The sequence below is a fragment of the Syngnathoides biaculeatus genome, chromosome 18, assembly GCF_019802595.1.
Source record: "Syngnathoides biaculeatus isolate LvHL_M chromosome 18, ASM1980259v1, whole genome shotgun sequence".
NCBI classification, from domain to species: domain Eukaryota; kingdom Metazoa; phylum Chordata; class Actinopteri; order Syngnathiformes; family Syngnathidae; genus Syngnathoides; species Syngnathoides biaculeatus.
In genome coordinates, this window is record NC_084657.1 from 10,792,768 (window position 1) to 10,820,767 (window position 28,000).

Here is a 28,000-nt window from a genome sequence, read left to right on the forward strand (position 1 = left end):
GCCCTGGGAGCAAAGCGTCTAAATTTATTCTATGAAATTTTCAATAAAAAAAAAAAAAACATAAAAAGACAAAATGAATACGAAGTTTGATTGTGACTGCAGTGTTCACGGGAAGCGTGGCTACAATGTCGTAAACATTACGTGACATTGCATAGCTTGGATTTGGATGGGCGAGGGTTACAGTACACAGTTGGAGAGTAGTCCTGTTCATCATGAGACAAAAAAAACAAAAAATAGGAACAAGCAATATGATATGAGTTATAACGTTCACAGTGACCGTACAGCAGCTTCTTCTTGTGTGCGTTTACAGTTCAAGTCTACATAGTGATAATGATGTGATGAGAATACATCGCTGGAAAATAATGAAAGGAAAAACTCTGTAGTCGTAGGACACAATCCACACAAAATGTAAACAAGAGATTCAAAGTAATAACTGATGAAAGGTTTTTACGCTGTTTGTTATACATGTATTACATGTTATAATAAATGCAGTCCATGCGGCATGTCGAGGTTTAAAATTCAAATTCAAAAGAAAAAGTTCTCGTGTCCTTGTTAAAAAGGTGTACAGTACTTTGTGAAAGTTTGGGTCCACTCTCTCTTTGTATTGCATGAGAAACCCAAACTTTTGAATGGGATTGTAAAACTCTTGGAAAAGAATTTTATGTCTTCTAAAAGGGAGACTAAAATATTTTGACAACTTCAATCTTGTAATTTTCTGACTGTAATTTGGGGTAAAAAAAAATACAGCTGTGATTTCATGCCCCATTTTTTAATCTAAAAAAAAACCTAAACGTTCTCCTCTTATGATTATGACTTTTTTTCTGTAAAAAAAAAAATACTCAAAATTTTCAATATTTATTATATATATTTTGTGTGGGGAAAAAAAGTAATTTTTCTATAAGATTTTTACTTTGATCGTGTAATATTCAATTTTTTTGTTTTGACTTGGGATTACAAAATCTTACAAAATTTCCCATAAAATATTGACTTAAATGTGGTAGTATTTACACTTTTACTACCCCCCCCCCCCATGGAACGTCGTACTTTTTGGGTTGTTGTAATGTTAATTATTTTAGGTAAAAGACTGACTTCATGCTGCAAAAAAATGAAATAAGTTGCCAACAGAGGTGACGTCAGCCCCAAGTGTGAGTGTTTTCAAATCCAGATTAAAAAATATTATTTTATTTTATGCATTTATGACTACTTCCACTTTTCAGTGTTGTTTCTTGCACTAAAAGCTGTTTCAATTGTACTTTTTAAAAATGTTTAATGTATACATTGGAATGCTTTTAATCGTGTAAAGCGCACTGAGTTATCTTGTGTATGAAATGCTTTATACAAATGAGTTTGCTTTGTAATTTTTTGACTAATCAGCATGATTTTAATCATGTAATAAATACATTTCCCCAAATATATAGATGTTTTTTTTCCAAACAGGGTAATTATTATTAATATTTTAAAAAACAAAACTTTAGAGCACGGCATAGTCATTTTTCCCCTTGTTGCGTGGTCATCATACGCTTCTGTCCCAGCATTCCATAGTATAAAAAAATGGTCCATAAAAGAAATAAAAATCAGATGATCAAGTATATCGATGGCATCTATTTGCGACGTGTCAGACGTCGGAGCTGTTGCGACCGTTTTGCATCCTGACCACCAAGATGGGCTCTAAGCTAAGCGAACCTTTGATGGCTTCCCGCACGCCATCCCGCCCTCCTCGCTCCCGGCCGCCGTCCTTGCGTCTGAAGCGCAGCGCCAACGCCAGGACACCGCCTATCAGTGCCATCAGCAGGACGCCCGCCAGGGCCCCGGCCACCGCCCTCTCTTCCCACCGGTCGCCGATCAGCTTGCCGGCCTCCCGGTGGGCGTACCCCGCGGCCGCCGGACGTTTGGCGCGGTCCAGAGCGACGTGGATGATGTTTGTACCGCGGTTGGCACGTGCTCCGATATTCTCAAGGAGGGGGGTCGAAGCGGACCTCCTGGCCCAATCGCGGTTACCGCCCGTGGAGGTGAAGGCGTGGCGGCGGTGGTGGTGAGATTCCGGACTGCGGTTCCTGATGCCTCTTTTGGCACCTTCCCTGGAGCGTACCATGTAGATGGTGTGAATGTACCACTCGCGACCCGATGCAACCTGAACCAAACACACACAAATTTGCATTATCATATATATATATTTAAAAAAATATATATATATATCAGGTACATTTTTAATTTAAAAAAACAACTATGAATATGACAAAGATTCAATAGAACAAAAAAATATATAACAATTTAAAAGAACATAGCCATTTAAATAAAAAAAAAGTAACAAAAACTTGAAAAAAAAAACAATAAAACAAACACAAAAATAAAATGAACAAAGCCACCGAGGAAAATATTTGTTTTGTTGGGAAATTGTATATAATTTTTCTTCATGAGAAAACGTACAATCCGGTCTCCTCCCACATCCCAAAAATATGCAACATCAATTGGACACTAAATTGCCCCGTCGGTGTGATTGTGAGTGGAAATGGTTGTTTGTCTCCATGTGCTTTGTGATTGGCTGGCAACCACTTCAGGGTGAACCCCGCCTCCTGCCCGATATAGCTGGGATAGGCTCGGGCGCTCCCGCGACCCTTGTGAGGATAAGTGGATCAGAAACTGGATGGATGGTGACTAGGCTAACCGGTGCCAAACGAATAGCGAATAGGTGGCGGAACAGTACCTGGAACATGGGCCTGGAATCCATCTTGAATCCGTCAGATCCGGGCTGCATGACAAGTGGCGAGGCCGAAGGGTCCTCCGTCGCCAGCATGGCGTTAAAATCCACATCACCGAAAACTCGCGCCTGAGTCTCTGGCTGTTCTTTGTCCTGCAAGGCAAGAAAATGTTCCAAAACACTTCAAGACTTGAAACGGTCAAATAAATTTGCTCACGATGATTTTGAATCTGTAGAGGAGCAAGGGCGAATCAGCCAGGCAGCCAAATTCCAAGTTGGTGGGGTTGTATTTGGGAACGTAGCCATCGGCTCCGGCGCACAGGAAAACTTTCTCGATGCTGCAGAAGAAAGAATCTCCAAGGTTCTGCACTGGGTCCACCATCACCCGACCATATACAATGTCGCCTGTGGAGGGCAGCAGAGGAAACACAAACACCATCGTGATCGGAGTTGGGGTAACTTTTTACATTGCTTTAGGATTGAAGTGAATCGAATTGCAATTGGAGTAAACCATATCAAATAATTTCCCATCGCATGTTAATTGGACGGAATTGTATTGAGTCATCTCAAATTGAATTGTAAGTTGAAATGAATCATGTTGAATCTTACCATATTATGATTTGAGTGCATCGTGGCGTTGGAGTGAATCATATCATAATCAACTGAACCAGATGGTCTCATATCAAACTGCACCGCAAATGAGTGAACAGTATCAAACTGAATCATATGTCATGACTGGAGTCATTGGTATTGCAATTGGAGTAAATTCCCTCATAAGTGGACTAAATTGTATCGCATACCATATGGAGTGAATCACATCGCGATCGCAGTGAATCGTACCGTATGACTTCAGGAATAGCTATCCAGTTCAAAAGTGGATCTAAAACGGAGCCTTGTGGGACACCACGACTCTACTTACTTTCCGAAAAGACAACATCGCTCTCTTGGCTTAAATTGACAGAGCCGTCAGAGAGCCACAGGCTTCTTTTCGACAGAAGGAACATTTGAGTGTTCAGACTGAACTCGACAGCCACAGGATCGCTAACCTGAACACAGACGATAAAACTTAGCATATCGAGTCAGGACAAACTCGCCTCAAAAGTTTCCAGTCAGCCTTACTAACTTGCTGAATTCGAATATCCACATCAAAGACAACCAGTTCTCTTGGGCTGCACACGGGTGGCGCCGAGGACTCCGTGATCCGTGAGGCGGTACAGGGGACCAGCTTGACGGTGTAGGTCCCCGAGTAGTCTTGCACCTGCGACCGATCGCATTTCATCAGCACGTCGAGCGCCCCCCGGGTACGTCTCTCACACTTACGGCAAAGTCGGAGGTGAAGGTCCACTGCTGCACGGGCTGGTTCAAGGTGGGCTCGCTCCTCACTAAGCTCAGGTTGAACGTCAGGGCGGGATGAGTTGCGCTCGTCACCGTCGACAGCTCAGACGTCCCCAACAACACTTGAGAGCCCGGAACGCGGCCCGTGGCGCGCGACTGGACGAACAAACCCCTGAAGCGAGCTTCGGTGCGAAAGCTCACCACCAAGCGTCCGTGCGGGTCGATGCGCACGCTGTTGGGGTACAGCCAGCCTGGACGACAAACCACAAGACATTGCATGAAGCGGGAACGGCGCAAAACGGTAACCGCACACATCGAAAAATAAATTGAGATCCTGTGCGTCAGTGTCGCTGGGATACCGAACGTAGGAAAGTGGGGGAAGATGCCTCATCCGGTTAAAATCATTTGTCATCCATGTACTAAAACAATCTTTGTCCTCACTAGTAAAACAATTCAGCACACAAGTTGAATGACTGTCTTACTAGTAACGTCCCCCCCACTACTGCCTTCCGCTGCTAGTGCCACCTTAAAGTCTAAAGCAGGGGTGTCAATCCCGTTTTTGTCGTGGGCCACATTGGAGTTCCGGTTTCCCTCCTTGGGCCATTATGACTGTGAAACTATCATAATATTTGACCGCCTCATCATAATTGAAAATTTTGGCACAGATTTCAACAAAAATCTCAGAAGTTCATACACATGATTTAGCTTCGCGGGCCTCATAAAATCATGCGGTGGGCCGGATCTGGCCCCCGGGGCCTTGAGTTTGACACCTGTGGTCTAAAGCCATCTTTTCCATGGCAGCTCTCGTACCCTGCAGCTCGGCCTGCGTCTGGCTTCCGATTCCCTCCGTCCACGGGAAGGCGGTTTCGTACGCAAAGGTCAGCCGCGGCTCGGAGCGGAGGTCAAAGTGCTGCCAACTGCCCACTGGTGAGAGGAAGACGTAGGACACGTAGAGGGGCACGCGCAGAGTCACGTATGACTGCGCCAAATTCTGGACCTGAACACATAATCACAGTTTGCCTCCTGTACAGTGAAAGCAAGGCAGCAACGAGGGAATGCACGCCTTTTCTGTCTTTTGCGATTGGACCATTGAGTTGTTTTTGCCCATGTCTGAAATGTTGAGAAATTTACAACTACGATTATTTTAAATAGATACAATTAATGATAATAATACAATTCAAGAAATGTATTTATTTAATACATCAAATTAAATGAAATGAATATTTCAATTTTACCCACTGAAAATGAACAATACCAGAATCAACAAAAGTTATAAAATTCATTAAAAAAACATTATTGGAAATGTTAATCCCTACCACTACTACTAATAATAATAATACAAGAAACCGTTAAATAAAATACAATTTGAAACTAAAAGCAAACAGTTGGCACCTGTCCGTCGGTGCCGATGGTGCCCCCACAGTCGGTGAGCAGCTCGGACATGCGGTAGTAGCCGCTGAACTCCCACAGGCAGGCATCCAGGTCGAGGTGGCGGTAGAAGTGTCGCGTGGCATTCCCGCGGAGAGAAAGGCTGAACGGGTAGGGCGCCGAGCGCCCCGCCGTCAGAAAACCGTGGCCCGCGCTCACCTCCTCGTGGTCCGGCAGGTTGGAGCAGCGGTGGTCGCCGTCCGGGCTCAGGGTCAGCTCGAAATTGTTAAGTGGACGTGTTGAAATGATAGGAAGCATGCCTGCCGAAGGATGGAATCCATGTTGTCTACATTTTTACATGTTTACACGTACGACATCTCACGAATACCACGTACCATCCACGTGCGGCATGGTGACAGTCACTTTGACGAGGTTGGAATGTTTGGGGTCATCCGTCCCCGTGTAGCGCAGCTTGGCCGAGAAAGGCTCTGGGCCCACGTTGTCCATCTTGCGGGACTGGCACATACCTTGATAGAGAAAGCAATACAATGTTTATGAGGTTTGTTTGCAAGTCTGGTTTACACCATAAACCCTAGAACCTTTTACATTTATTACAACCTCGACCTTCACCCTAAAATCCACCAAAACCCCAACCCTAATGCCAATGTCGGTTTCCAGACCATGTCTAACACAAATGCTAACACTTGCAATGAGCTGCTGTAGGCCACAACTCACACCCAGACGCTCACGTACAGAAGAACTAGTTAAACTGGGCCGACCTAATGGCGGCTCCTGACGTCACCAACCGGGACACGCCCCTGAACCTCAGCCAAGACAAAAAGATTTATATTTTACATTTCTTTTTGGGCAGTTATTTGAGATAGAACCGGCAAATGCGCTCTCGGGCCACTGGAATGTAGCACCGCCGCGTCAGTGGTGGGGCATCATCCTCGTGTCCTCGATGGACCAGCCGCCACTTCCCCAACCCTAACTATATTCGTAAACAACACAGACCCAAATACTAATCTCAAACCTCATTCCAACCCATAAACCTTGACTCGAAAGCTTTCTTTTTTTTGTACTGCTCCATGTTCCAAAGATCCCGAAAAAAAATGTGCACCTGACCTTCCGTGCGGCTGATGGTGACGATGGGGCTGCTGAGATCTTGGCCCTCGTCCCCGTTGGAGTTGACAGGCCGGGCGATGCACTGGACCCGCGAGCCTGCCTGGAAGTAGATCGAGTCCAGCGTGACGGCCTTGGAGGACGTAAAGAAGGTGTCGAAGTCCAGCTCGCGCATGGGGCCGGTGACGCCATCGGGACTGGCGGGGGCGGCGACGAGCCACCGGTAGCGCGCCAGGTTGTCATTGATGTGCTCGCAGATGGAGCCCGCCTTGTCGTAGTCCGGGTGACGGGTGTTGCAGGCCTGCAGGAGAGAAGGCAGGATGACGTTTGTTGCCAGGAATACTTTACAGAACAACCTGAAGTGTGAAAATCCACACTCTCGAGAAACCATAACCTTTTTTTGGGTCTATAGCAGGGGTCGGGAACCTTTTAGGCTAAGAGAGCCGTAAACGGCAAAAATTTTAAAATGTAATTCCAAAAGGACTATCCAATATTTTTAAAATTAAATACAAGTGTATTTGTGCATTTTATGTAAGAGCAAAACTTTAAGAGTACAATAAGTCTCTAAATTCATTTAAATAACATTATACTGTTGCGAAACCAAACATTTTCAGTACAGCAATATTCACACGCCGCAGTGTGCGGTATATGACAAGAAGTGCGTTCCAAGTTTTCTGCAGGTTGAAATTTTTTCATTTGTCCCGACTTGCGTGCCCTCACCCACAATGCTTGCCGACAGTGGCGTGTCTTCATGTAAAAAAAAAAAAAATTCTGGTGGCGGGCCGCACGTAAGCACACTGTCATCATAAACCCCATTGATGGTCTCCGTAAGGACCGTAACATTTGCATTTATGAGTGTACCCCTTTAAGAGCGGTGTAAGGTAAACTAGGAAGAAGAGTGTGTGGCCGTCTTTGGAGGCCGTGCACCAGGTCGTTGTTAGAGAAAGTTACGTGTGGTGCCAAAACGTTAAAAAAAAAAAAAAAAAAAAAAAAAGAAGCCAGGCTGACATCTTTTTTTTTTCGGGCCACGCAGTCACGCGATCGACCAGAAATTCCTTGCGATCGCGATGGACACATAAAGTCGTTATGAGAGCTTTGCGGGCCATACGCAACCACCAAAAGAGACAGGTGTGGCTCGCGAGCCAGAGGTTCCCGACCCCTGGTCTATAGTTTATCATTGTAAATTTGAACACTCGCTTGCTTAAAAATCCACAATATAGCAAACAAAGCGCGAAATAATGGGATGGGAAAAGAGGGACGCCTATTTGCCACGTTTTTAGGGGTCTATATTTAGAAAAGCTGTCAACGTGGCTCAGAAGCTCTCTGAGGCCTGCAGGTGAAACATTCAGAACCTCCATTCTGACAAGACCCGTTCATTTGCGCTTTTGGGGGGGAGGGGGGGGGGGCTCACACACAAAATAGTCAGACTGACACACGCACACACACTTACTAAAGCACTTTCATTCATTCACTCACATACACACACGTCCAAACATGTCCATTGTGTTATTGCAGGTAAACTCACGGTGACACAGACGACGGGGTAACCGGCAGGCGGATGCGAATCCCACGTGCGGGCGGCTCGGTGGTCATAGTGGAGCAACGAGATCACGTGAGGGGGGGAGGGGAAGGTGACGTCGGCCGTGCTGTCGGCCTCCTCGATGTACACAGTGGCTGTGGTGTTCTGGGTCCCCGTCACCGTGTTGTCGACGGGCTTCAGGCGCAACGTGAAGGCTTCTCTCGTCTCCGGCAAGTTGTCGAAGAGAACCTCAACGATGACAATGTGCTCCTTGTCTCCCTGCTTGAACACAATGTCTGGACACACACACAGGGTTTCAATTTACTAAGAGAGCATTGAACTTCAATTAAATACTACTTGACCCCTCTGGTGGAATCGATCAGACGTTACTGTTCCGGTCCAGCTCAGGAGTAAATGAGAAGTCAAGTGAATAAATTGATGTTCATTAATTTCCACATTCCCGGAAGAGAATCTCATTTCACAAGTATAAACTTTTTTCCCATTAGCGGAGGAGGGAGAAATTTTACTCAATCTTTAAAAAAAAAAAAAAAAAAAAAAGAAAACCCAAAAGGCCCTGAAAGTTTTTTTTTAAACTTTTACAGCTGACCTCCCCTTAGTGAGGTGCAATGCACATCAAAAACAAAATGCCCGATTTACCACAGAAATCAGGAGGTTTCCAAATTTTTGACGGTCTAACAACTACCAGGTTTATCAGCAGGCTTAGTGACCCCCGAGAAGACTCACCTTGGGACACAGGGTGGTAGTCCTCCCCCGACACGGCCGACGCGTCTTCGGTGTGAACGCGGACGACCGACGCCATAGAGGTGGCGCCCAGTCGCACCACAGGGATCAGCACACTGGCCACGTCGCCCACCGCTTTGGGCTCGCTGGCGCTGAACTTGGTCTCAGAGAACTGGATGACGGGCCCTAAAAGGAGGATCACGGGAGGAAATACCACGTCAGAGAAGTCACCTAACTCTGATTCAAGGTCTCTTGACCTGACTTACTGTCTGCGGAGTCCTTGATTTCCACCAAGGTCTCCTTCAGGGCACCCAGTGTGGCGCCAAACTGCGAGTCACTCTTCGGGCTCCCGAGGACCAAACGGAGTTCTTCCGCTTCCTCGTAGAGCGAGTCGTCCACTAGCCGCAGGACACAGGGCTTTTCCGTCTCACCTAGAAAAAAAATGTCTGTGGCATCAGAAGGAAAGTAAACGAGGTGAAGGGTTTTATCCAAAGTGCCGGGCTGATCCGTTGGATGCCCCGACTGGGTCGGACGGGCGACTAATCCAGGCATGTACATGCGTAGGCTTGGCGCCAAAATCTGGACTACTGCTATTTGTTGTCATTGCTTTTTGGTGACAAAGCAAATAATTCCAGCCCTTCCCAAAGCAGGTCATACCAGCCAAGAAGGTGATTGCAGATGCGTCGGTGTTGGGCCGCTCATCAAAGTCAGCGGCGACCCGCGCCGAGCTCTGCTGGGTGTAGCATCGCACGCTCAACGCGAAGCGCAGGTCACCGCTGCGGTAAACCATGGCCACCACCTGACCCTGGTGCTCCTCTCCGGAGTGGACCGCCTCGTGGAACTGCACCTTGGGTACTGTCAAATTCAGTCAGGGCTTTAGCACAGGGGTGGGTCTGGGGGGGGGGAATCTCATTTTCAGAAGCTAAGCCCGACCTTTTCAACCCTAACATAACCCAAATTTTCCCCGATTCTCCTAACCCCAGACTAGATTCTTCTTCTTTGGTGACTTACAGTCAGACGAGGAGTCGTTGATGGAAACTGTCACTTTGCTCGGCTCTCCCAGGATGCCATTCACCGGCATGCCAAGGACCAGATCAAAAATCTCTGATCCTTCGAGTACAGGTCTTTCCAGATCGTCCAGTATGTTGACCCGGAAGGTCAACGCGCTCACGCCCGGGGCAAAATTCAGGTTCCAACTGATGCCCACGTAGTCCAGTCCGGCTGTGGAAGTTGACAAAATGATTGAAAAAGTGGGGTGAAAAAAAAACGAGTTGACAATCTTCACCTCGATCTCACCTTCCGCCGAGACGGGCTCGGATTCACGAGAGCGGACGGTCACGGTGCCGGATTTGGAGAGGTCGCCGCCGGTGCGGAACACTTTGACTTCCAGAAAACCGTCGCTCTCGTCCACGTGACGGTGCTCCTCGCCAAAATAAAATATGGGAGCTGGGATGACACAAACATAATTGTTACATTGTCTATCTGTCCATCCATGTGTGCACGCTTTTGATATCAGCGCATCAAATGTGCTTGGCGCGCGTGCACACACGTACACACACAGACAGCGCCCCCTCCAGACTGTTCAAAGATCTTTTTTTGAAGTGACAGTTTCCTGAGGCTGCGATTTCATCTTGTGCAACGCTTTCAAGTGGGGGGGGGGAAGAAAAAAGTGACAAGAGGAAAAGTTTATCGTTTCTCTCTCTCTCTCGCTTATTCTTCAAAATCAGACATCATTCCAAAAATATCTCCCTCCCTCTCTTTCTCTCTTCTTCATCGCTTCTCTTTCCCCGTCCTTGTCAGCATCAAGCACTCCGGATTGTTTTCCACGCAACACTTTTTTGGTGGTAATTTTTCACTGTATAAGTCGGCCATGCAGTGAAGTGACGATCTGTTACGCTATCAGTTTTTAGTCAATCACATCAATTAAAACTTCTCTTTAGATATTTATTACAGGCGGCACGGTGGATCAGCATCACCTCCATGATGCCAGTGGACACCAGGGGCGAACGTCATCCAAGTAAAAAAACAGATGACAGAGACAAAAATTCTGATGGACGTTGGGAGATCATCACAGATTAAAGCAAAACCTTTTTGTAATTTCTCAATTTCAACGTCAAATTAGTGCGGGAAAAACAGGAAGTAAGACGTCGATGCCCGACCGTCGTCTTGATCCTCGAGGATGGTGACTTTGACGGAGCGGTGGCGCAGGCCCAGACGGCCCCCCACGGGCGCCGAGAGGGTGACGTTGAAATTCTCCGGTGGCTCGTACAGCGCGTCGTCGATGACAACCACCCGGCACGCCTTCTCCCGCTCGCCCTTGTCAAAGCGAAGCACGCTGTCGCGGTTTTCCGGCCGGGAAATGTAGTCCGAGCGGGACAGGACGGCGGGGTCCATCGTACCCGTGGCGGACCCTTCGAGCACAGGAGGAGACAGAAGCTGGAGTCAATAGAAATTTGAACAGAAAATGATGTTTGTCTCTTGGTGTTTCCCAGCGTTTATGTCAGTAGATACGGAAAAATATTGTCATAACATTAAGGAAAAACATCCAAATGACAGCTGGTGTACAAGTAGTAAGTTCATCTCCATATTGATCATGTCATAATGATGATGATGCCTAGTACAGGAATATGCTAACAACAAAATGTCACGCTTGATGAGGAGCGCCGCAGTAACGGAATGCTTTGCTAATCCGCCCACTGTGAACGGTAATGACCTTTCAGTGGCTTTTAATGCAAAATCACAGTCTCGCTATTTCTCCTGCCTGCGTTTGGATCGCTCGGCGCTGCCCGCATTTTAAGCAGGCTTCAGACCGACATATGACGTGCACCCCAACCTACAATTAACGTGAATGCGTTTGCATTTCATTAAAAACATTTCCTTTCTTCCTTTCGGTTGATGGCGCTATCAAATATCATAAAAAATGTACATAGTTATTGATGAATTATTCTTGCATGACTGTGTGTGCGTGAGCGACAGAGCTGCCCCCAAATCTCATAATGAGGGAAATGCTAAAGCTTAAAAGCCATTTGTATGAAAATGTCTACACAACCTGCAGGATGTCTTACTTTTTATTGCATCCATTTTTCAATCATTTGAAAGAATTTCGGATTTTATTAAACATTCTTTCTTTGAAGAAACTGACTCAAAAATATACGTTTTTCTACTATTTATGTACATATTTTTTTGCACAAAATCTTATTAAATTTAGATTAAAAAATAGACTCATATATTAAATAAAAAATAATAAAATAATAATAAAATAAAATATGTTCATTTATGGCGGCACGGTGACTCAGGTGGAAAGAACTCGGGTTCAATCTCAGCCCTCCCTGTGTGGAGTTTGCATGTTCTCCCCCGTGCGTTTTCTTTCTCCCAAATCCCAAAAACATGCAACATTGATTGGACACAGTAAATTTCCCCGAGGTGTGATTATGAGTGCGGCTGTTTGTCTCGATGTGCCCTGTGATCTGGTGGCAACCAGTTCAGGGTGTACCCCGCCACCTGCCCGTTGACAGCTGGGATAGGCTCCAGCACTCCCCGTGACCCCTGTAAGGATAAGCGGCTAAGAAAATGGATGGATGGATGTTAATTTATATTACGATTTGACAGTATGTATTATGAAAAGAGTTGTCTATAACAAATTAAAAGTGCCGCTGTGCTGCTTTTGTAACGAGACCTATGGCATAGTAAAACTAAACTTATTTGAGGTGAGGTATTCATGTCAGCAAGTGGGCAACTCACTTGGGTCGCGTGTTGAGTTAAGTGAGCACCTCGCCTCTAGGATGAAATGTTGTCGTAAGTGCGGGTGAAATTGGTAATACTGAATACGAGCTCAGGCGAGGCGTTACGAGTGAGTCCGTACCCTGCTGCGTGTAGCAGAGCACCGTCAGCTCCTCGCCGACGTCGCCGCTGCGATGGACGGGGATGGACAAATGGCCCACGTCCTCCGCCACCGACAGCAGAGCCTCGGTGAAGAAGACGCGCGATTCTGAAAGGAAGACAAAATCAATTTCTTTGGGGTCATATTGAATAGGAAATAAGAGTGAAAGTGGATTTGCAACATGACTGAGTGAAGGGGGAGGAGTGGAGGGAGCTGGGGGGGGGGGCACGGAAAAGGCAGGAGTGCTGGAGGGGTGAGGTATTCTGTCGTCACCCCTCCCCCCCTAGGGGGTTTCACACACGCACACACAATGCTGCTTTTTAGCCAAGTGGGTCAAGTTCAACGATGTCACTAAATATTTCACGAGGGTGAAAGAAAGGGAGCAAAGGGGGCACATTTACACTCGCCGCAAAACCTGAAGACAGCCTTTATGCCTTCATATCATGTTCAAACTTTTTTTTTTATTAGGATGAGTGACCTGTGCTAAAAGCTAATGAGTAAAAAAAAAACACCACCTAAATTAAATCAAAGTAGGCCGAACACGCAGACGCAAAGTGCGCAATAAGGAAACATTTGTGGGTGATGAGGAGGTTTTGTCCCCCCCCCCCCATATGTCAATGGCGCTGACATTTACAAGAACAAGTCCCATTTGGCCCGTCAGCCTTAATTTATTCATCATTGTAAAGAAAAAGAAAAACAAACAAAAAAATAACAACAGCAGCAGCAGCACACACAGCTCTTTATATCACTGCCAGCGCATCATAAAAAAAAATAAATAATTTTTGGTCTCATATGACAGTAACTTATCACATAAAACTACATTTATGCAGGTATATGTCGACCTGATTGCAGAAAACAGAATAAAACAAAAAATAAAATTAGATTGCCCTGCATGAATAAAGACTTTAAGAACAAAAGGCAGATCATAACACGAATAAAATCATTTTCTTTCCAAGAACAAAGGGTGTATTTTTCATGGAATACAGACCCATTTTCATGAAATGATGAATGTTATTTTTTTAGAACAAAATAAAACATATAGCAATAGGGGAATAAAGTTTTTCAACAACAAAATGAATATTTATTCCAAAATGTATTTCCTTTCTTTTTCTTTTTGTACACAGTAAAATGTGTACAGGACCAAACTGCCAAACTTTTTTTCCAGAACAAAAAATTTGATTTTCAAGAATTTGGTCCTCCTCTATCTAAAGAAAAGGAATTTTTTTTTAAAAAAATAATATCATCCTATTTTTTTATATCGTTTTTTTAAGAGAACAAAAGGTGTATAATTAAATCCCTATTTTTCCAAACAAAAGATGCAATTTTAAGAATCTTTTTCATGAGAATGTAGACATTTTTTAGACACTAAAGTTGCTAAATTAACTTTCCTCTCTCGTTAAACTTTTATTTGAATATTACAACTTTACCTTGGATGAGGAAGATAAATTTGAACGCTGTCAAAATCCATGTTTGCTCCTGTAAACATTACAGGATTGTTTTCTTGGAAAAAAAAAAGACTTTCCATTAAAATTTTGGGAGGAAAAAAAATGAAGTCGTTGACAAGGCCTTTTTTTCCATCCCACATTTGAATTTGTATGGCATTCAAGGGTACAGGTGGTAATTATGTTTAATTGATGTCAGGATTCTGAGGGGGTCTTTGAAAAGGTTCTCCTGGGACCAACAATGACAACTTGAAACATTTCACCATGTTGCCTCCCTCAGCCTCCAACGTTAGCGTTTGTGTTTTTTCCTTTTTTCCCCCCTCTCTGCGCTCGGAGCACAAAGTTCAAACGTCCTCAATGCCTCAATGCAAGCCTGCCGTACTTCATCTTTTTCCTTCTCTCTCTCTCTCTCTCTCTCTCTCTCTCTCGTGGAGTGTTTTATTTTTGATTTTTTTTTAGTGGGCCATAAAACGAGCTTGCGTTCCATGCCGTTGACACGGGCTCTCATCATCATCCTTCTGGTGTCCAACTTTGTCTCCCATGTGACATCATTACCCGCTGGCCTGTGAAGATTGTCTAATATGACGGCGACGCGTCACTCTGAGCTTTGGCTTTTGAGGCATTGATGCGTGCACATGTCTGGAAGGCAGCCAGAGCTTCGTCTCGACCCGAAACGTAACAACTTCCAGCTTCTATGCCCCTTTTTTTTTTTTTTGTATGTCTTCAAGTGTAAAACTCAACTAGTTTTTGTCTATCTTACTGTGTGATATACTTTTTATGGTAATGTGCAAAACTGCACTGGGAAACTTTTAGGCTGTGTAGAGAATTTCTCTATAGCTGCTACGTCGTACCCTATATACAGTTTTACAGTGGCCGAGACAAAGTCACAAAAACTCCAAAACTACTCCTCTCACACACTTTTAAACTGCTTGAAATGACTTAAAATTTATGCGCGAATAAACCTAACTTGCAAAGCAATGACCTCTGTTCGCTTGGGACTGACTGCTTTGATTTCAATTAGTTTTCAACCCAGTTAGCGTTTTGTCTCTGCGGGATTTTACCCCAGTCAGCGGTAAACATCATTTCGCTTTCACTCAGTCGCTCTTGATTAGCTTGACAGCACTTAGCGTTCAACTCGCCAGGTGTTTATTTTGCGCAGCTGTTAGATTTAAACTCACTTTGCTGCGATGTCAATAATAAATTTTAGCGCAGTTAATTTTATCTCATCCGGCTTTGGCTAAGTTTTTACGTCAGCTTCCGTTTCACTGGACTTTGATCGAAATTAGCATTCAGTTACGCTTAAATCACAAAGCTGTTACTTTAGTCAGTGTTCACGTTTACTTTGAGTGGCAGGTAGATCAGTTAAGCTTTACCCACAGTTAACGTTTAACTTACTTTGTTGTCATCTCGGGTTTTACGCATAGTACGCTTGCATCTCACCTAGCTTTTAAGGTACTACTCAATTTTGATCGAAATAGACTTTCAGCGCATTGAACACCTCTTAACTCGGTTACCCAAGACTTTTGTTAGCTCTCAATCTGGTTAGCGTTTAACATGGCAAGACAGCTTTACGTTATTTAGCTAATTTAGCTTAACTTTTAATAGCTTGACCCTCAGCTCGATATTACACCACAACTTCCTTTAGTTAGCTTCCAGTAGCTAATTTCTGTCATTGTTTTATGTTAGCTAGCTCTCACCTCAGTCAGCTTCTAGTAAGCATCTCTGTTTGCATTTTGTAATAGTTTCTTGCTTTATTTCTAACCATCGTTGGGGTCCAGGATTTCCACGGTGGCGGCAGCCGGGTATTCCAACACGGCCATGACGGGCTCCGACAGAAGGATCTGGAAAGTTTCAGCCCGCTCGTACTTGCCGTCGCTGAGGATCTGGATCCGCCAGGAGGCCACAGTTTGGCCCGGGCTGAACTGGACCTGCTTCTGGGACTTGCCCCTGAAGTCCTGCTCATTTTTGGCACTACCGTCCTGAGTACCGATGCCTGAAAGAAATATCATGACGAGAAGATTTAAGACTTGTTCTCACTTTGTCAGCCCCGTCAAGTGTAGGCGCTAGCGGTAGGAATCAAAAGAGTACACCGCTAAGATGGCCAACATTTCCACAATTAGCAAACGTGTTGTCGCTCATTAACATCAATCTTCATTAAGGGTGGATGAAGGAAGGCCACCGAATGGTCGAGAACTCAATTAAAGCCAAAGAGTGCACTAATTAATGGATTAATGACTGTGTGGAGAAATTAGAATTTTTTTTTTTTTTTTTTTGCTAACCTACAAAGGAAGTCTCCCCCAGGTAGCCCCTCCGCCTGAGAACCACTTCCAGGAAGGCTTCGGCGCCATCCTCCTCCTGATCCCCCTCGTCCACCACGTAGAACTCCTTCTCCATCGAGATCCAACACCAGTCCAGGCGGAACTCCTGGTCAGTCCGCTTGTTGCCGCCTGACACAAACACGCCATTTCAAAACAATGAACAACTTGAATTTGACACTAACCTAACCTAACTGTATGAGTTGTGCAAATATACACGCATTGAGCCGCAGGCTGCCGTTTATAGTAGCATTTAAGTCGCACGAAATCAAGGTGGAAAACTCCGGATCAAAGATTGGGTACGCGCGTTTGCTACAAGTAGGCACTCAGCCTTGAAGTGAGCACATTTTCTGCTGAAATTCTCTGTTGCGCTTTCTGGCACCTCGCAGTCACACAGTTGAACTTCTCACCTCATGACAACATTTTCTTTTTTTTTTTTTGCTTTCCTTTCTCTTTATCCAAGATGTAACCCTTCAGACAGGTCAAGTGGAATTTTTTGTTATACATAATGGAAGCATGTAGGTCGCACGCATTCATTATTCATCATGTTAGAGCTTCAAAAATTGATGACTTAAGTCTCGCCCCCCCAACTTCTTTTTTTAATATATATCCAAAACTATAAATGTGCTTTGATGATTTACAAAATGTTTGGTTATAATATACTTGAAACATGTCTACAATAAGACTATTATTTACATTACTTAAGCTTCACAGAACAGATTGAAGCCGAAGTGAACACTTTAAAAACAAATACATTTAACCTCAATGAAGACTTTAAATGTTGGTTTTCTATGGATGACATTTTCTTTCATATTTAGAGTAATGTGAATGTTTACAGTAAAATGTACCTTAGCCTCATTGATGGCTTCTTTATGAAAACACAGACGTACGAGATAATGTGTGCATAAGAAAAAATAAACATTTACATAAATGACAATTACAAAAGACTTCAAATGGTTTTGGGTGGCTGAAAAAAGATTTCCCTTAATGCGCTGAAAAATGTGTACCGTAATTTCCAGGGCGACTTTTTTCACACGCTTTCAACCCTGTGGTTTATGCGGTGATGGAGCTAATTTGTGCATTTTTTCTAACGGCACTCGAGCGGAAGAGGTAAGAGTGAGACCGGTGGAATATATGTGCCGAGGAAGTGACTTTTACCGGTCTGTTTTTCTTTTTCTTTTAAACCACCCCTGTTAGTGCTGTGCTACTGTGTAGCTGCCGCAGCTGTTTTTTTTTAAACCACTATTTTTTAAATTTTTTTTTTTAAAAAACAGCCCTGTTCGTGCTACCAGGTGCGGCTTATGTATGTACCAAATGGTATTTCCTTTACAGATGTACTGGGTGAGGCTTATAACCAGGTGCACTCTGTAGGCCGGGGATTACGGTAGGTTTGTTTTGGGAAAGCCATTTGAAATTGTCGTTGAGGTTTACAAAAAAATAACACTATTACATCCATTGGAAAAAGTATTACATACCTTTACAAAAACAGATTAGACGATACACAGTCTCGGTCGTTTAAAAAAAAGTTATGTTCTAATTTGTGAAAGACTTGAAAATGTTTTGATTTGCAAACCATTTTTTTCTTGTGTTCTAAAAGAGTAAATTACAATTTACACAAAAATGTACACTTACAATGATACATACTGACTTTCAATTTTTAAATAAACGACATTTATGACAACACATTCATTAGCTTCAGTGAAAATTTTAAATTGTCTTATGACTTACCAAAATGCATACATTAGATGTGACTTTTTTTCATGAAAAAGATTTTGCTTTAAGAAAATAGTCTCGTACAAATTTATGTACGTTGCCTGAATCTTAACATCTGCGTTGAGCTCATTAGCATCGTTGGAGGGGGAAAGGAAAAAAAAAAAAATCAGCGGCACAATTTGTGTTATTGCGGCACGTTTTTGTGTTATCCGGATGTTTTTGGTGCCTTGCAGGCGTGCATGTCCCCCCTAGGGACACCGCACTGATTAAATCCTCACGTCCTGGAGAGGCGAACAAAGTCGTTGTGAGGCGTTAGACGCTCAGGTGTTAGTAGCACTGCGAGCGTGGCTCACGGGGACCGCAAACGCTCCCTCAGGTGTGCGAGTGCGAGTCTGTACAATAACACTGAAAGGCTGCAGGCTGACATTTCTGCATATGCGCCGCTGTTAACGCTATAATATTCCTCTAAAATCCTTTGATAGAACTAAAAATTAAAAAAAATAAAAACATGGTTGGTCTTTTTTTCTCTTCGGATGCCATAAAAGTGCATCCTGCGTCACTGTAGCAGATTGGTGGTTTTCATTAAGATCTGCACGAAAAATGTAAAGTTGGCATACATTTCCTGCAGGGCAATTTCTTTTTTTTTTTCCACCTTACAGTGAGGAGAGGAGGTGTTGTGCAAACGAGCGATAACTTAGTCACACGTTTGGAATGAAATATGAATTAAAGATGTACCTCAAATGAAATGGCAGGCAAATATGAATTATTGCTGGAGATCTTCTGTTGTTTATGTGCCACTATTGGATTTTAGACACAATTGTTATGTCTTTTCTTTGATGTTTGTAGGGAAGAAAAGGACGTCAACAACTAAATTATCTTTACATAAACACGCATGTTACAGTCGCTGTTCAGGACGACAGCATGTTAATGTTTTTTTCTTGTAAATTATATTCTTTGATGTGCGAAGAAACAGTTTATTTTGAGGTGTATGAAGACATGTCAAACTAAATTGTCTTTGATATTTACAAATACATATGCTAATGAAGTCATTTGAGTGCAATTTCTGTAACGCAAACTTGGGACATAAAACGTATCAATTTTGCCCAACTTAAAATTGTATATGATGTTTATTTATTTACTTGTTTTTTAAACCGCCATTTCCATCAAATTCATCCAAGACTAAATTTTCTTTAATAAAAGATGAAGTTCGTCATAAAAGACACGGTCACAGATTGTGTAGTGGACAGGTGTCAAACTCAAGGCCCGGGGCGCAAGATCTGGCCCCCCACATGATTTTATGTGGCCCGCGAAGCCAAATCTAGAGTGTGAATTTCCATGTTTGTTGTAAAAAATCTCTACCAAAATTTCAAATTGTCATATATCATAAATGATTAAGTTGAGATATTAGGAGCATTTTTGTGTTACTATACGTCAATAGTTGAAAAACACATTTCCCTTGATTTCCGATTCCAAAACTAGGTCACAAATTGATGATCTAAATATGATGAGATGATTAAATACTTTTGTTCCACAGTCATAACAGCCCTCTGAAGGAAACTGGAACAACAATGTGGCCCCCAAGAAAAATGTGTTTGACACCCCTGGTGTAGTGGCACACACTCCTGACTTTGGTGCATGCATTGTGGGATCGATTCCCGATGAGTGACGGTGTCGATATGTGCACTGCGACTGACTGGTGACCAGTTTAGGGCGTAGCTGGGATAGGCTCCGGCACTCCCGTGACCCTCGTGAGGATACGCGGCTTGGAAATTGGAAGGACTTTATAAAACAAACTACGAAATAAAACGACACCGAGAAAAAAAGTCTGATGATTCCAAAAATCAAAGATTTAAGATTTGAGATTTTCATAAGTTAGAATCAACAGAAACTCTTAATTGTGGAAGTTCAAGTTTGCAAAATTTTCATTTTTGATTTTCAGGAAAAAACTTCAAACGGTCCTTAATGATGATTACGAAGAACACGTCAGGTTTGCCAAAAATGTAACCTTTCACTGCATATCAGTTTTTTTTTTTTTTTTTGTCCTTAGAATTGGAGGGTGAAGTCGCTCTTGCCAACTGGTACCCGGAGGCACCAGAGACGCGTTTAAAAGTGGCGAGCTCCGGCGGCGTTGCGACTAATGACAGCCAGAGGAGAAGAAGAGGGCGACGCTGCAGGCCCAAGCTCGTAATTTCTTCACGTGATTACAGGCGGGTGGCAACTGGGAAGCGGGTCAAAACCAGCAGAGTGTTAAACTGGGGCAGGGGCCGGAATACCACAATTTGCTTTTTGACAGAATCCGACAAAAACGACGCGCACATTTGTTAGTATTAGCTGTTGAAAAGCAACTGTCTGAAAGGCAATAGAGGAAAAAAAATCCATTTTCTGAGCCGCTTATCCTCACAAGGGTCATGGGAGTGCTTGAAACTATCTATCCCAGCTAACTTCGGGAGAAAGGTGGACTGGTCGCCAGTTTTATATATATACACACACACACACACACACACACTTGTTTTTAAAACTGTACATAGTTCATTTTAACCTGGACAGCAGTTTTCCCATATTTTGGATTTTTATTCTCCCAAAATTCAAAATTTATTCTCCTGAAATGATTTTTTTTTCTTAAAAATGAAATGCTTTCTCACCAGATTATGAATGTTCATTCCATAAAGTATCATTTCAATCTCAGATTACAACTTTTTAGCAAAATAAAAAAGCACAGATGTTCAGGTTTTCATTTTTAAAAAAAAATCTCTTAATTATAAAGATTATATAAAGACATTTTATCTAAAAACAAAAAGATCCTGCATCCATCAGAAAAAAAGACTTCATTTTTTTAAAGCTAAAAAATAATTTATTCTCATGATATAACTTTCTCTCAGAGAATAGCAACTTCTTTCTCTTATGATTGCAACATTCTGCCTTCTAAACACTGATCTAAAAACATACAAATATATTATCATGAAATTATCAGTTGAAATCTCCAAGTACAGTAATTGGCTGTGCAAATGACATTTGATCGTCATTTAAAATCCGAAACGCCATCTTACCGTTATCTTCCACGCTGAAGCGGAAGACGTCCGATGTGGCGTTTTCTTCTTTCCGCAGGAAGTACCAGATGTTCAGATCGTCGATATCGGCTACAAGAAAGAAAAGAAAACACGAGAAAGCGAATACACGTGGACAAAAGTATTGGGACACCTCCAAAATGATTTTGAGTCATTGTTGGATATTTTAGAATCCATTGGAATTTGGCGCAGTACACCACTGCCACCAGCGCAGGCGCTGCTGAATGAATTGCTTGAGAAAGTGCGTCTCGATACTTTTGCACTGATGAGAAAATTATGCAGAATTTTGTCCTTCCAAATCATAATCAATCCTTTATTTATCCTCAGTTGCATCATTAAAAAAAAATATTTCATATGAGGTAAAAACCAAACATATACACACATTTTTTCTCTTCTTTTTTGCATGCAATATCGATAGTACAGTATTATGAAGATAAAGGAGTATTTTGAGGATCAGGATAAAATATCCGTTTGGTGATCAAAGTCCACTGACTGTATGTGCCAATACTTTTGATCCCATTAATCTGAGCATCTTGGGAGACAGCAAAGGACGTTACATGGTGAAAATATTAAAATAAATAAACAAAAAATACATTAATGTATTGCGAGCACATCAAGAGGAAACACGATTTTACTTTCACCCCAATGACTCAGTGACGAGATGCCGCAGAAGCTCCTCAACCCCCAACCTGCCCAGAGAAAAGCCACGCAGGCACGGGGAGAACATGCAAACTCCACCGAGGTGGGGTCGGGATTTGAACCCCGGTCCACAGAACTGTCAGGCTCACGCTCGAACCAGTAGCACCACTCTATGTGTGAGTAAAGCAGCTCAGAAAAAAAAATATATATAGTTTTTTTATTGTTTAATTATCAAATGACACCAAAAGGCAAACGGCTGAGAGTGACCAAAAAGGTAAAAAAAAAAATTTAAAAAATGAAGGGTAGATGCATGCTTTGGAACACTTCTCAGTCGTCATCATGATTCTTATAACATTCAAAGAGCAGTAAAAGCTTTCCTTTAAATAATAAAATCACCTCCTTTTGGGATTTTCTACATTATTTACAAACTTTCAAAATTAATGCAAATACGATATGACAAAAGAGCCTCGAAAATTGGAGACGGGCATTTGATATTTATTACAAATGTATTTTTTACTATGAGCATTGGTTGATTTGTTGTAATATTTGTATTACAGTTAAACACGTTTTTAAAATGGTCTTCTGTATTTTGTTAATAAAGCCGATTGCATGTCGGTTTCTCATTACCATTATTTTTCTCAAGAGTATATCTAAATATAAAAGATACAGTTTAAGAAAAACTTGATTCTCATAAAATTCTTCTGATCATTATTATTCTTTGGAGGCAAATTAGTTTTTATTTTTAGAAATATGACTTTTATCATAAGATTAATTCTAGTTTTAATAAAATGTGAATACGATTTACAAAAAAAAGGTTTATTTACTTTACCTCTACAGTATTGTGATGTCTAAAAACATTTGAATTTATTCACAAACGGTTAAAATTTAGCTATCCAACAAAAATAATTTGTCTAAAATGGGATGCTATTTTTATGATATTAAACTTTTTTTTAAAACACGTTGATACATTCTATTAAAAATACTTTTAAATGTCATCTGTAAAATATTTTTGTAAAACTATTTTTATTAGCACATTTCTATCTCCAAAAATGACAACTTCAATCTGCAGAATTTAGATTTTTTTTCAGATTTTAAAAGTTAAAAAATGGATTCCATATTGACTTGTTATTCTAAAACGATGACAGAAATAGACATGAAGTGAAGTTCGATTAAAACAATAAAAACGATCTCTTATCTTACCTTGACTGAAGCTGTCCACCGAGGTGTTTCCGAGGCCCAGGTTCACCAGGTACCCATGCCTGGGAGGCGTTGTGACCTGGAATAGCAGAACCGGCGGTGTCCTCAGGTGCTCTGTTTCAATAAGGTGCCCCAGCTGCCCTGTGGGTAGAGTCTTCAGGGTGAGAAGGCCCTTGCTCACAACTATCTGGGGGACGCTGTTGTCCACAGGTACCACGGAGATCTTCAGGGTCTGCGGGCGGCGTGTCTCCAAGACTGTGTCCGGGAACACATAAAAATCTGAGTGGGTGCCGTCTGTCACTGTGAAGGAGAAGGAGTCCTCAAGAGATTCTGTGCCATCATGTTTGTAGCTGATGAGGTTTTCGTTGAGGTCCTGCTTAGTAAAGATGCTGACCGGTTTGGATTTGTTGTACAGGAGCATTCCGTGGACCGGAAGCTGGGTGACAATAAACTTGATCAACTTCTCCGTGGTGTCCTGGTCCTCAGCGGTGAGCTCGAAGGGTGTGATGATCTTACTGTGGCCCTTGGTCACCCAAAGACTGTTAACCGTCACCATAGGTTTTTTGTTGTCCACATCTTGGATGGAGATCTGAAAGGTTCTGAGGATTGGATTGTAGCCATCTGTGACTTCAAACTCAATGCTGTCCATCTTTACCTCATCATCTGTGGAGATGTAGTAGATCTGGCTTCTGGCTAATTGGAGGTGTGTGAAGGAAGTGACAGGAATCCCGGGGGTGTCCGTGCACTCCAGGTGGCCCCGCACAGGCGTCCTGGTGATGGTGAAGACTAGGTTCTCATCTGGACTGTTGAGGTCAGTGGTGCTGAGGAGCTCAGTGGTCAGCGTAATGTGGTTGCCTTCCTTGAGGGACACGCCCTTGTTGACCACATCTGGGAAGACGACATTGATGTCGCTTATGGTGATGTAGAAGTAGCAGCCAATCAGCGGGTTGATCCCATCTGTCACATCAAACTTGATCAAGTCTCGGATGCCTTCCTGGCCATTGTGTGTATAAAACACACGTCTGGCATTCAGTTCTATTTGCGTGAAGTTCAAGCCCGATGTAATATTCTCCATAGAGCCAAGAGGGTTTATCTTCTGCAGGAGACCCTGACTGGGCCCGAAACTGATTATGTAGGTGAGTGAGTTGTCATCCGAATCCAAATCTGTGGCTTTGAGGACTTTGCTGTCAACATTTTTGGTCTCGCCGACTTCCACCGCCAAACCGTTGTTAATTTGCATCCTGGGGGTCTCGTCATCAACGGCGATGATAGTCACCACTGCAGACTTCCGCACCGAAAACTTCCCATCGGTCAGAAGGAGCTCGAAGCTGTCCTCCGTCGTTTCCGAGTCATCGTGTTCGTAGACTATGCTTGACGCCGCTCGGATTGCCTGCAGCGTGAAGTTGCTCACTAAGATGGATCCGGTGGGCAGATGGCTCATTATGACGCCATGTCTGGGCAGCCTGGAGATGATAAACATCAGCTCCTGGGCCGGCACATCAGCATCATGGCCGTTCACCATGGTTGTGTCCAATACCACATTCATGCCCTCCATCACCATGATCTCCCTCAAGATAATTTCCGGCAACTCATCATTGGTGGGGACGATTAAGATGGGAAAGAAGATCTTTTCAGAGAAGTTGATGCCATCCGAGCACGTAAAGGTGAACCAGTCCTCCACTGGCTCCACACCTTTCCAGATGCTCTGCACATAGAATATATTCCCCAACCTGACGTCACCGATAGAAAAGGCGCTGATAGCTGTGCCCGACCTAGACTTTTCCGAACCAGGAGTGGGCGAAATGTTCTCCACATACCCTGCGTTTGGTTGCACTATGATCGTGCACAGGATGTCTTCAACTGGGGTGTCGATGTCATGGACATTCAAGTGCTGAATTCCAATGATGTTTTTGTCCCCTTCCAGAACACGGAATTGCACCCCGACTCCGACCTCAGGGGACTCGCTGTCAACAGGGAGTATGGTGACTTCCACATGCACCACGTGGACCCAGTTTCTGCCCACCGTCCAATCGTCAGACATGTCCGTGAGGGTCAGGTTGAAGCTATCCTGGTGAGAAGTGAGCCCGATCTCACCACCGGTGTGGGCGTAGACAACCACACCATTAATCACATCTGTCTCTGTGAACCTGCTGGCGGGTAGGCCTTCCACCAGGATCTCCCCCATTGCCGGCGGGTCCTCCAGGATGAAAGTCAGCTGAAGATCGTCTGTGCCATTGTCACGGCCTGGGATAACATTGGCAGTGATCTCTGCAGCGCCGTTTTCCAGAACATCCATATGAAAGCCGACGGTGCCAGCGGGAAGCCTGAGAGTCGGGGCCTCATCATCAATCGGCTTCACGTGGACTTTGACCGTTACAGTAACCTGGTGAACACTGTCGCTGATGTCCACCTGAAAGTCATCACTAGCCGTTCCCTCCCCACGATGGTTGTATGAAATCCTGCTTTCTGAGAGGTCCTGGAGACTGAACACAGCTTTTTCCGGCAAGCTGGCAAATGCCACCTGGATGGTTCCATGTTTGGGTGGCTGACTGAGCCTGAAGGTAATGGTTTGATTCTCTGTGTGATCATCTACAGCCTCAAGCTCACCGAGGCTGAGGATGTGCAAGCCACCCTCCGTCACCGCAAAACCAGTGTTGGTGATCTGTGGGGGCATGTTGTTGATCGGCTGGAGGTAGATTGTGAATACCCCTTCCACATTGTTCCTTGCCATGTCTTCAACGCTATACCGAAACTGCAACATATGCGCCGTGACACCCAGCTTTGTGTTCGGCGGGCTGTAGGCGATCTTGTGGTGGTTCACTTGAGTTTGAGTGAACTCGGTCACCTCAACATCAGGGTTGTCTGTCAGAACCAAAGAACCAAAGACCACCGGGTGGTTTTTGTCTGTATCTGTAGGGGGTAGCAACAATGTGTATCTAAGGTCACGGTCTTCAGAGTCCAGATCAGTGTAGCGCAGGACTTCTTTACTGAACGGAGTCAGCTTGTATTCCTCCACTGTCATCTGCAGGGCAGTCCCAGGATACACCTCAGGTGGGACATTGTCAACAGGCAAAACCTGGATTACAAATGTAGCCTGGCCTGACTCATTTGGGGGGTCATTGTCATCCTGGACTGTGAAGACTAATTGGTCCATAATGGTGTTGATGTTACGAGGTCCCACATGCTTGTAAAACAACTTTCCATCGGTGATATCCTTCTGCAACCAGTTGCGCACCTCTTTCTCGTAGACCTCATCCTTTGAGTTGAATTTCCACGAGGAAGGGTCCTCCGGGGCATCCGACTGCCTCAGCATGATCACGCCGATTGCGGGAAAGGGCGGCAGCATTGTGAACATAACAGTGGAATCTTCTGAGTCGATGTCTGCAGCACTAAGAGTGAGAGGCGACACGGGCATCATCTGATGCGTAAACAGCACCAGGCCGGTGTTGGTGTTGACAATGGGCGGCTCGTCGTCAATGGGCACCACAGTGACAGGGAAGAGGAACTCCACATGGTGTTTGCCGTCCGTCATCTTGAACAGGATATTGTCGCTATGCGTGTCGCTGCCATCGTGCTGGTACACCACTGTGCCTGCAGCTAGGTCGGCAGCAGTGAAGCTGTCGCTGCGGGAACCCAGCACCAACAAGAGGCCGTGGCGCAAACCCTTCGCCACCTTGAAGCTCAGCGCCTCAAGGTTGTTCTCGTTGCTGATCTCCAGGTTGTGGCCTGTTACCAGGGGACGCGACTGACCCTCATACAGGAGCTGGCCGGCGTTTTTGGTCACCGCCGGCGCCAACGAGTTCATGGGCTTCACCACAATCGTGAAGGCAAAGGGATCAGACACAGCCCCCTCCGGGTCCATAACTTCAAATTCCAGCTGGAAGATCCTCTCAGTGTCGGCGTCCAGCGATGGCGGCTTGTAGGCGATCTTGAGGTCTTGCAGGTCCCGTTGGTAAAATGAGCTAATAGGCAGGTTCTGGTCGTCGGTGCTGACAATATAACCCTCTTCGTAGGACAGCGGGGACGTGATGTTGAAAACCAGCTCGCCTGGTTCCGACTCAGCATCATCTGATGCAAGCATTTCGGGAGTGAACGCTGTTATGACGAACTGGCTGACTTCCATCATCATCATAGCGATGAAGCTGGGCCTGGGCGCCATGTTTTCCTGGCCCCCGTGGATTTGGACCATCAAGTGGAAATGCTCCTGCTTCACCAGGTTGCCTTCTCGGTCCCGGAGCTCCACCACCATGGGGATGTAGTCCCGGTCGGATGACACTCCCTGGAACGTGTGATCATAGCGGATATCGGCCAGCGTCAACTCGTCACAGTTCATTGTCTGGGACAGCTTTCCACCATCTAGCAACCGCCCGTAGCGGGGCAGAGCGCTCCTGCCTGCCAAAGACCTTACCCTGCACTTATACACTTCCGAGTCGAAGGTAAAGTCCAAGATCTTGTGGTCTATGGCGTCGCTGGTGCCCCTCAGGTGGGTGACAGTGAGGGGAATGTTCTTGGTGAGCAGCTCCAGCTGCGTAAAGACCACCTCAATCTCCATCACAAAGGGGATGACGACCGTCTCGGCGTGCGTGTCGTGACGCAGCTGCAGCCGCACCCGATCCCGGCCTGGACTCCTTGACCCATAGTGGGTGTACGTGACATCACTGGGGCCAAAGTCACAGGGGAACTTTTTAGGTGAGAGGCGGCCGAGGCGCTCCGCGAGCGGGTCGTTGTCCAGAACGGTCACGCTGCAGCGGTTGCCCGACTGCGTCTGAATCACCAGGTCATTGACCGGGTCCACGAACACAGCCCGGCCCAGGGGCACGTGGATGCGGTTGTTGGCAACCAGGATGGCATCTTCAGAGAGCTCAGAGCGCTGTGCGTCAAGTGGCGGGTGTGCAGAAAGCTGCTGCTGCGCATAAAGCTGAATGTGCACCTCTGAGAGGCAGAGGACAAAAAACATGCACAGCAT

General features: G+C 44.5%; 1 protein-coding gene across 1 annotated transcript; it reads right to left on the reverse strand.

The window, feature by feature from the left end:
• On the reverse strand, positions 1 to 28,000 carry LOC133492252 (FRAS1-related extracellular matrix protein 2-like). The gene is made up of 23 exons (XM_061804335.1): positions 23,038 to 28,000; positions 21,181 to 21,270; positions 16,385 to 16,552; positions 15,868 to 16,098; positions 12,646 to 12,771; positions 12,525 to 12,560; positions 10,943 to 11,194; positions 10,080 to 10,229; positions 9,795 to 10,004; positions 9,441 to 9,638; positions 9,050 to 9,214; positions 8,787 to 8,969; positions 8,049 to 8,338; positions 6,527 to 6,824; positions 5,797 to 5,928; positions 5,426 to 5,721; positions 4,844 to 5,030; positions 4,019 to 4,284; positions 3,822 to 3,956; positions 3,618 to 3,744; positions 2,916 to 3,103; positions 2,705 to 2,851; positions 1 to 2,131 (listed from the first exon to the last, which is right to left on the reverse strand). The coding sequence occupies exons 1-23, from the start codon at positions 27,998 to 28,000 to the stop codon at positions 1,616 to 1,618; spliced, it is 9,354 nt and encodes a 3,117-aa protein (XP_061660319.1). The 3' UTR covers positions 1 to 1,615.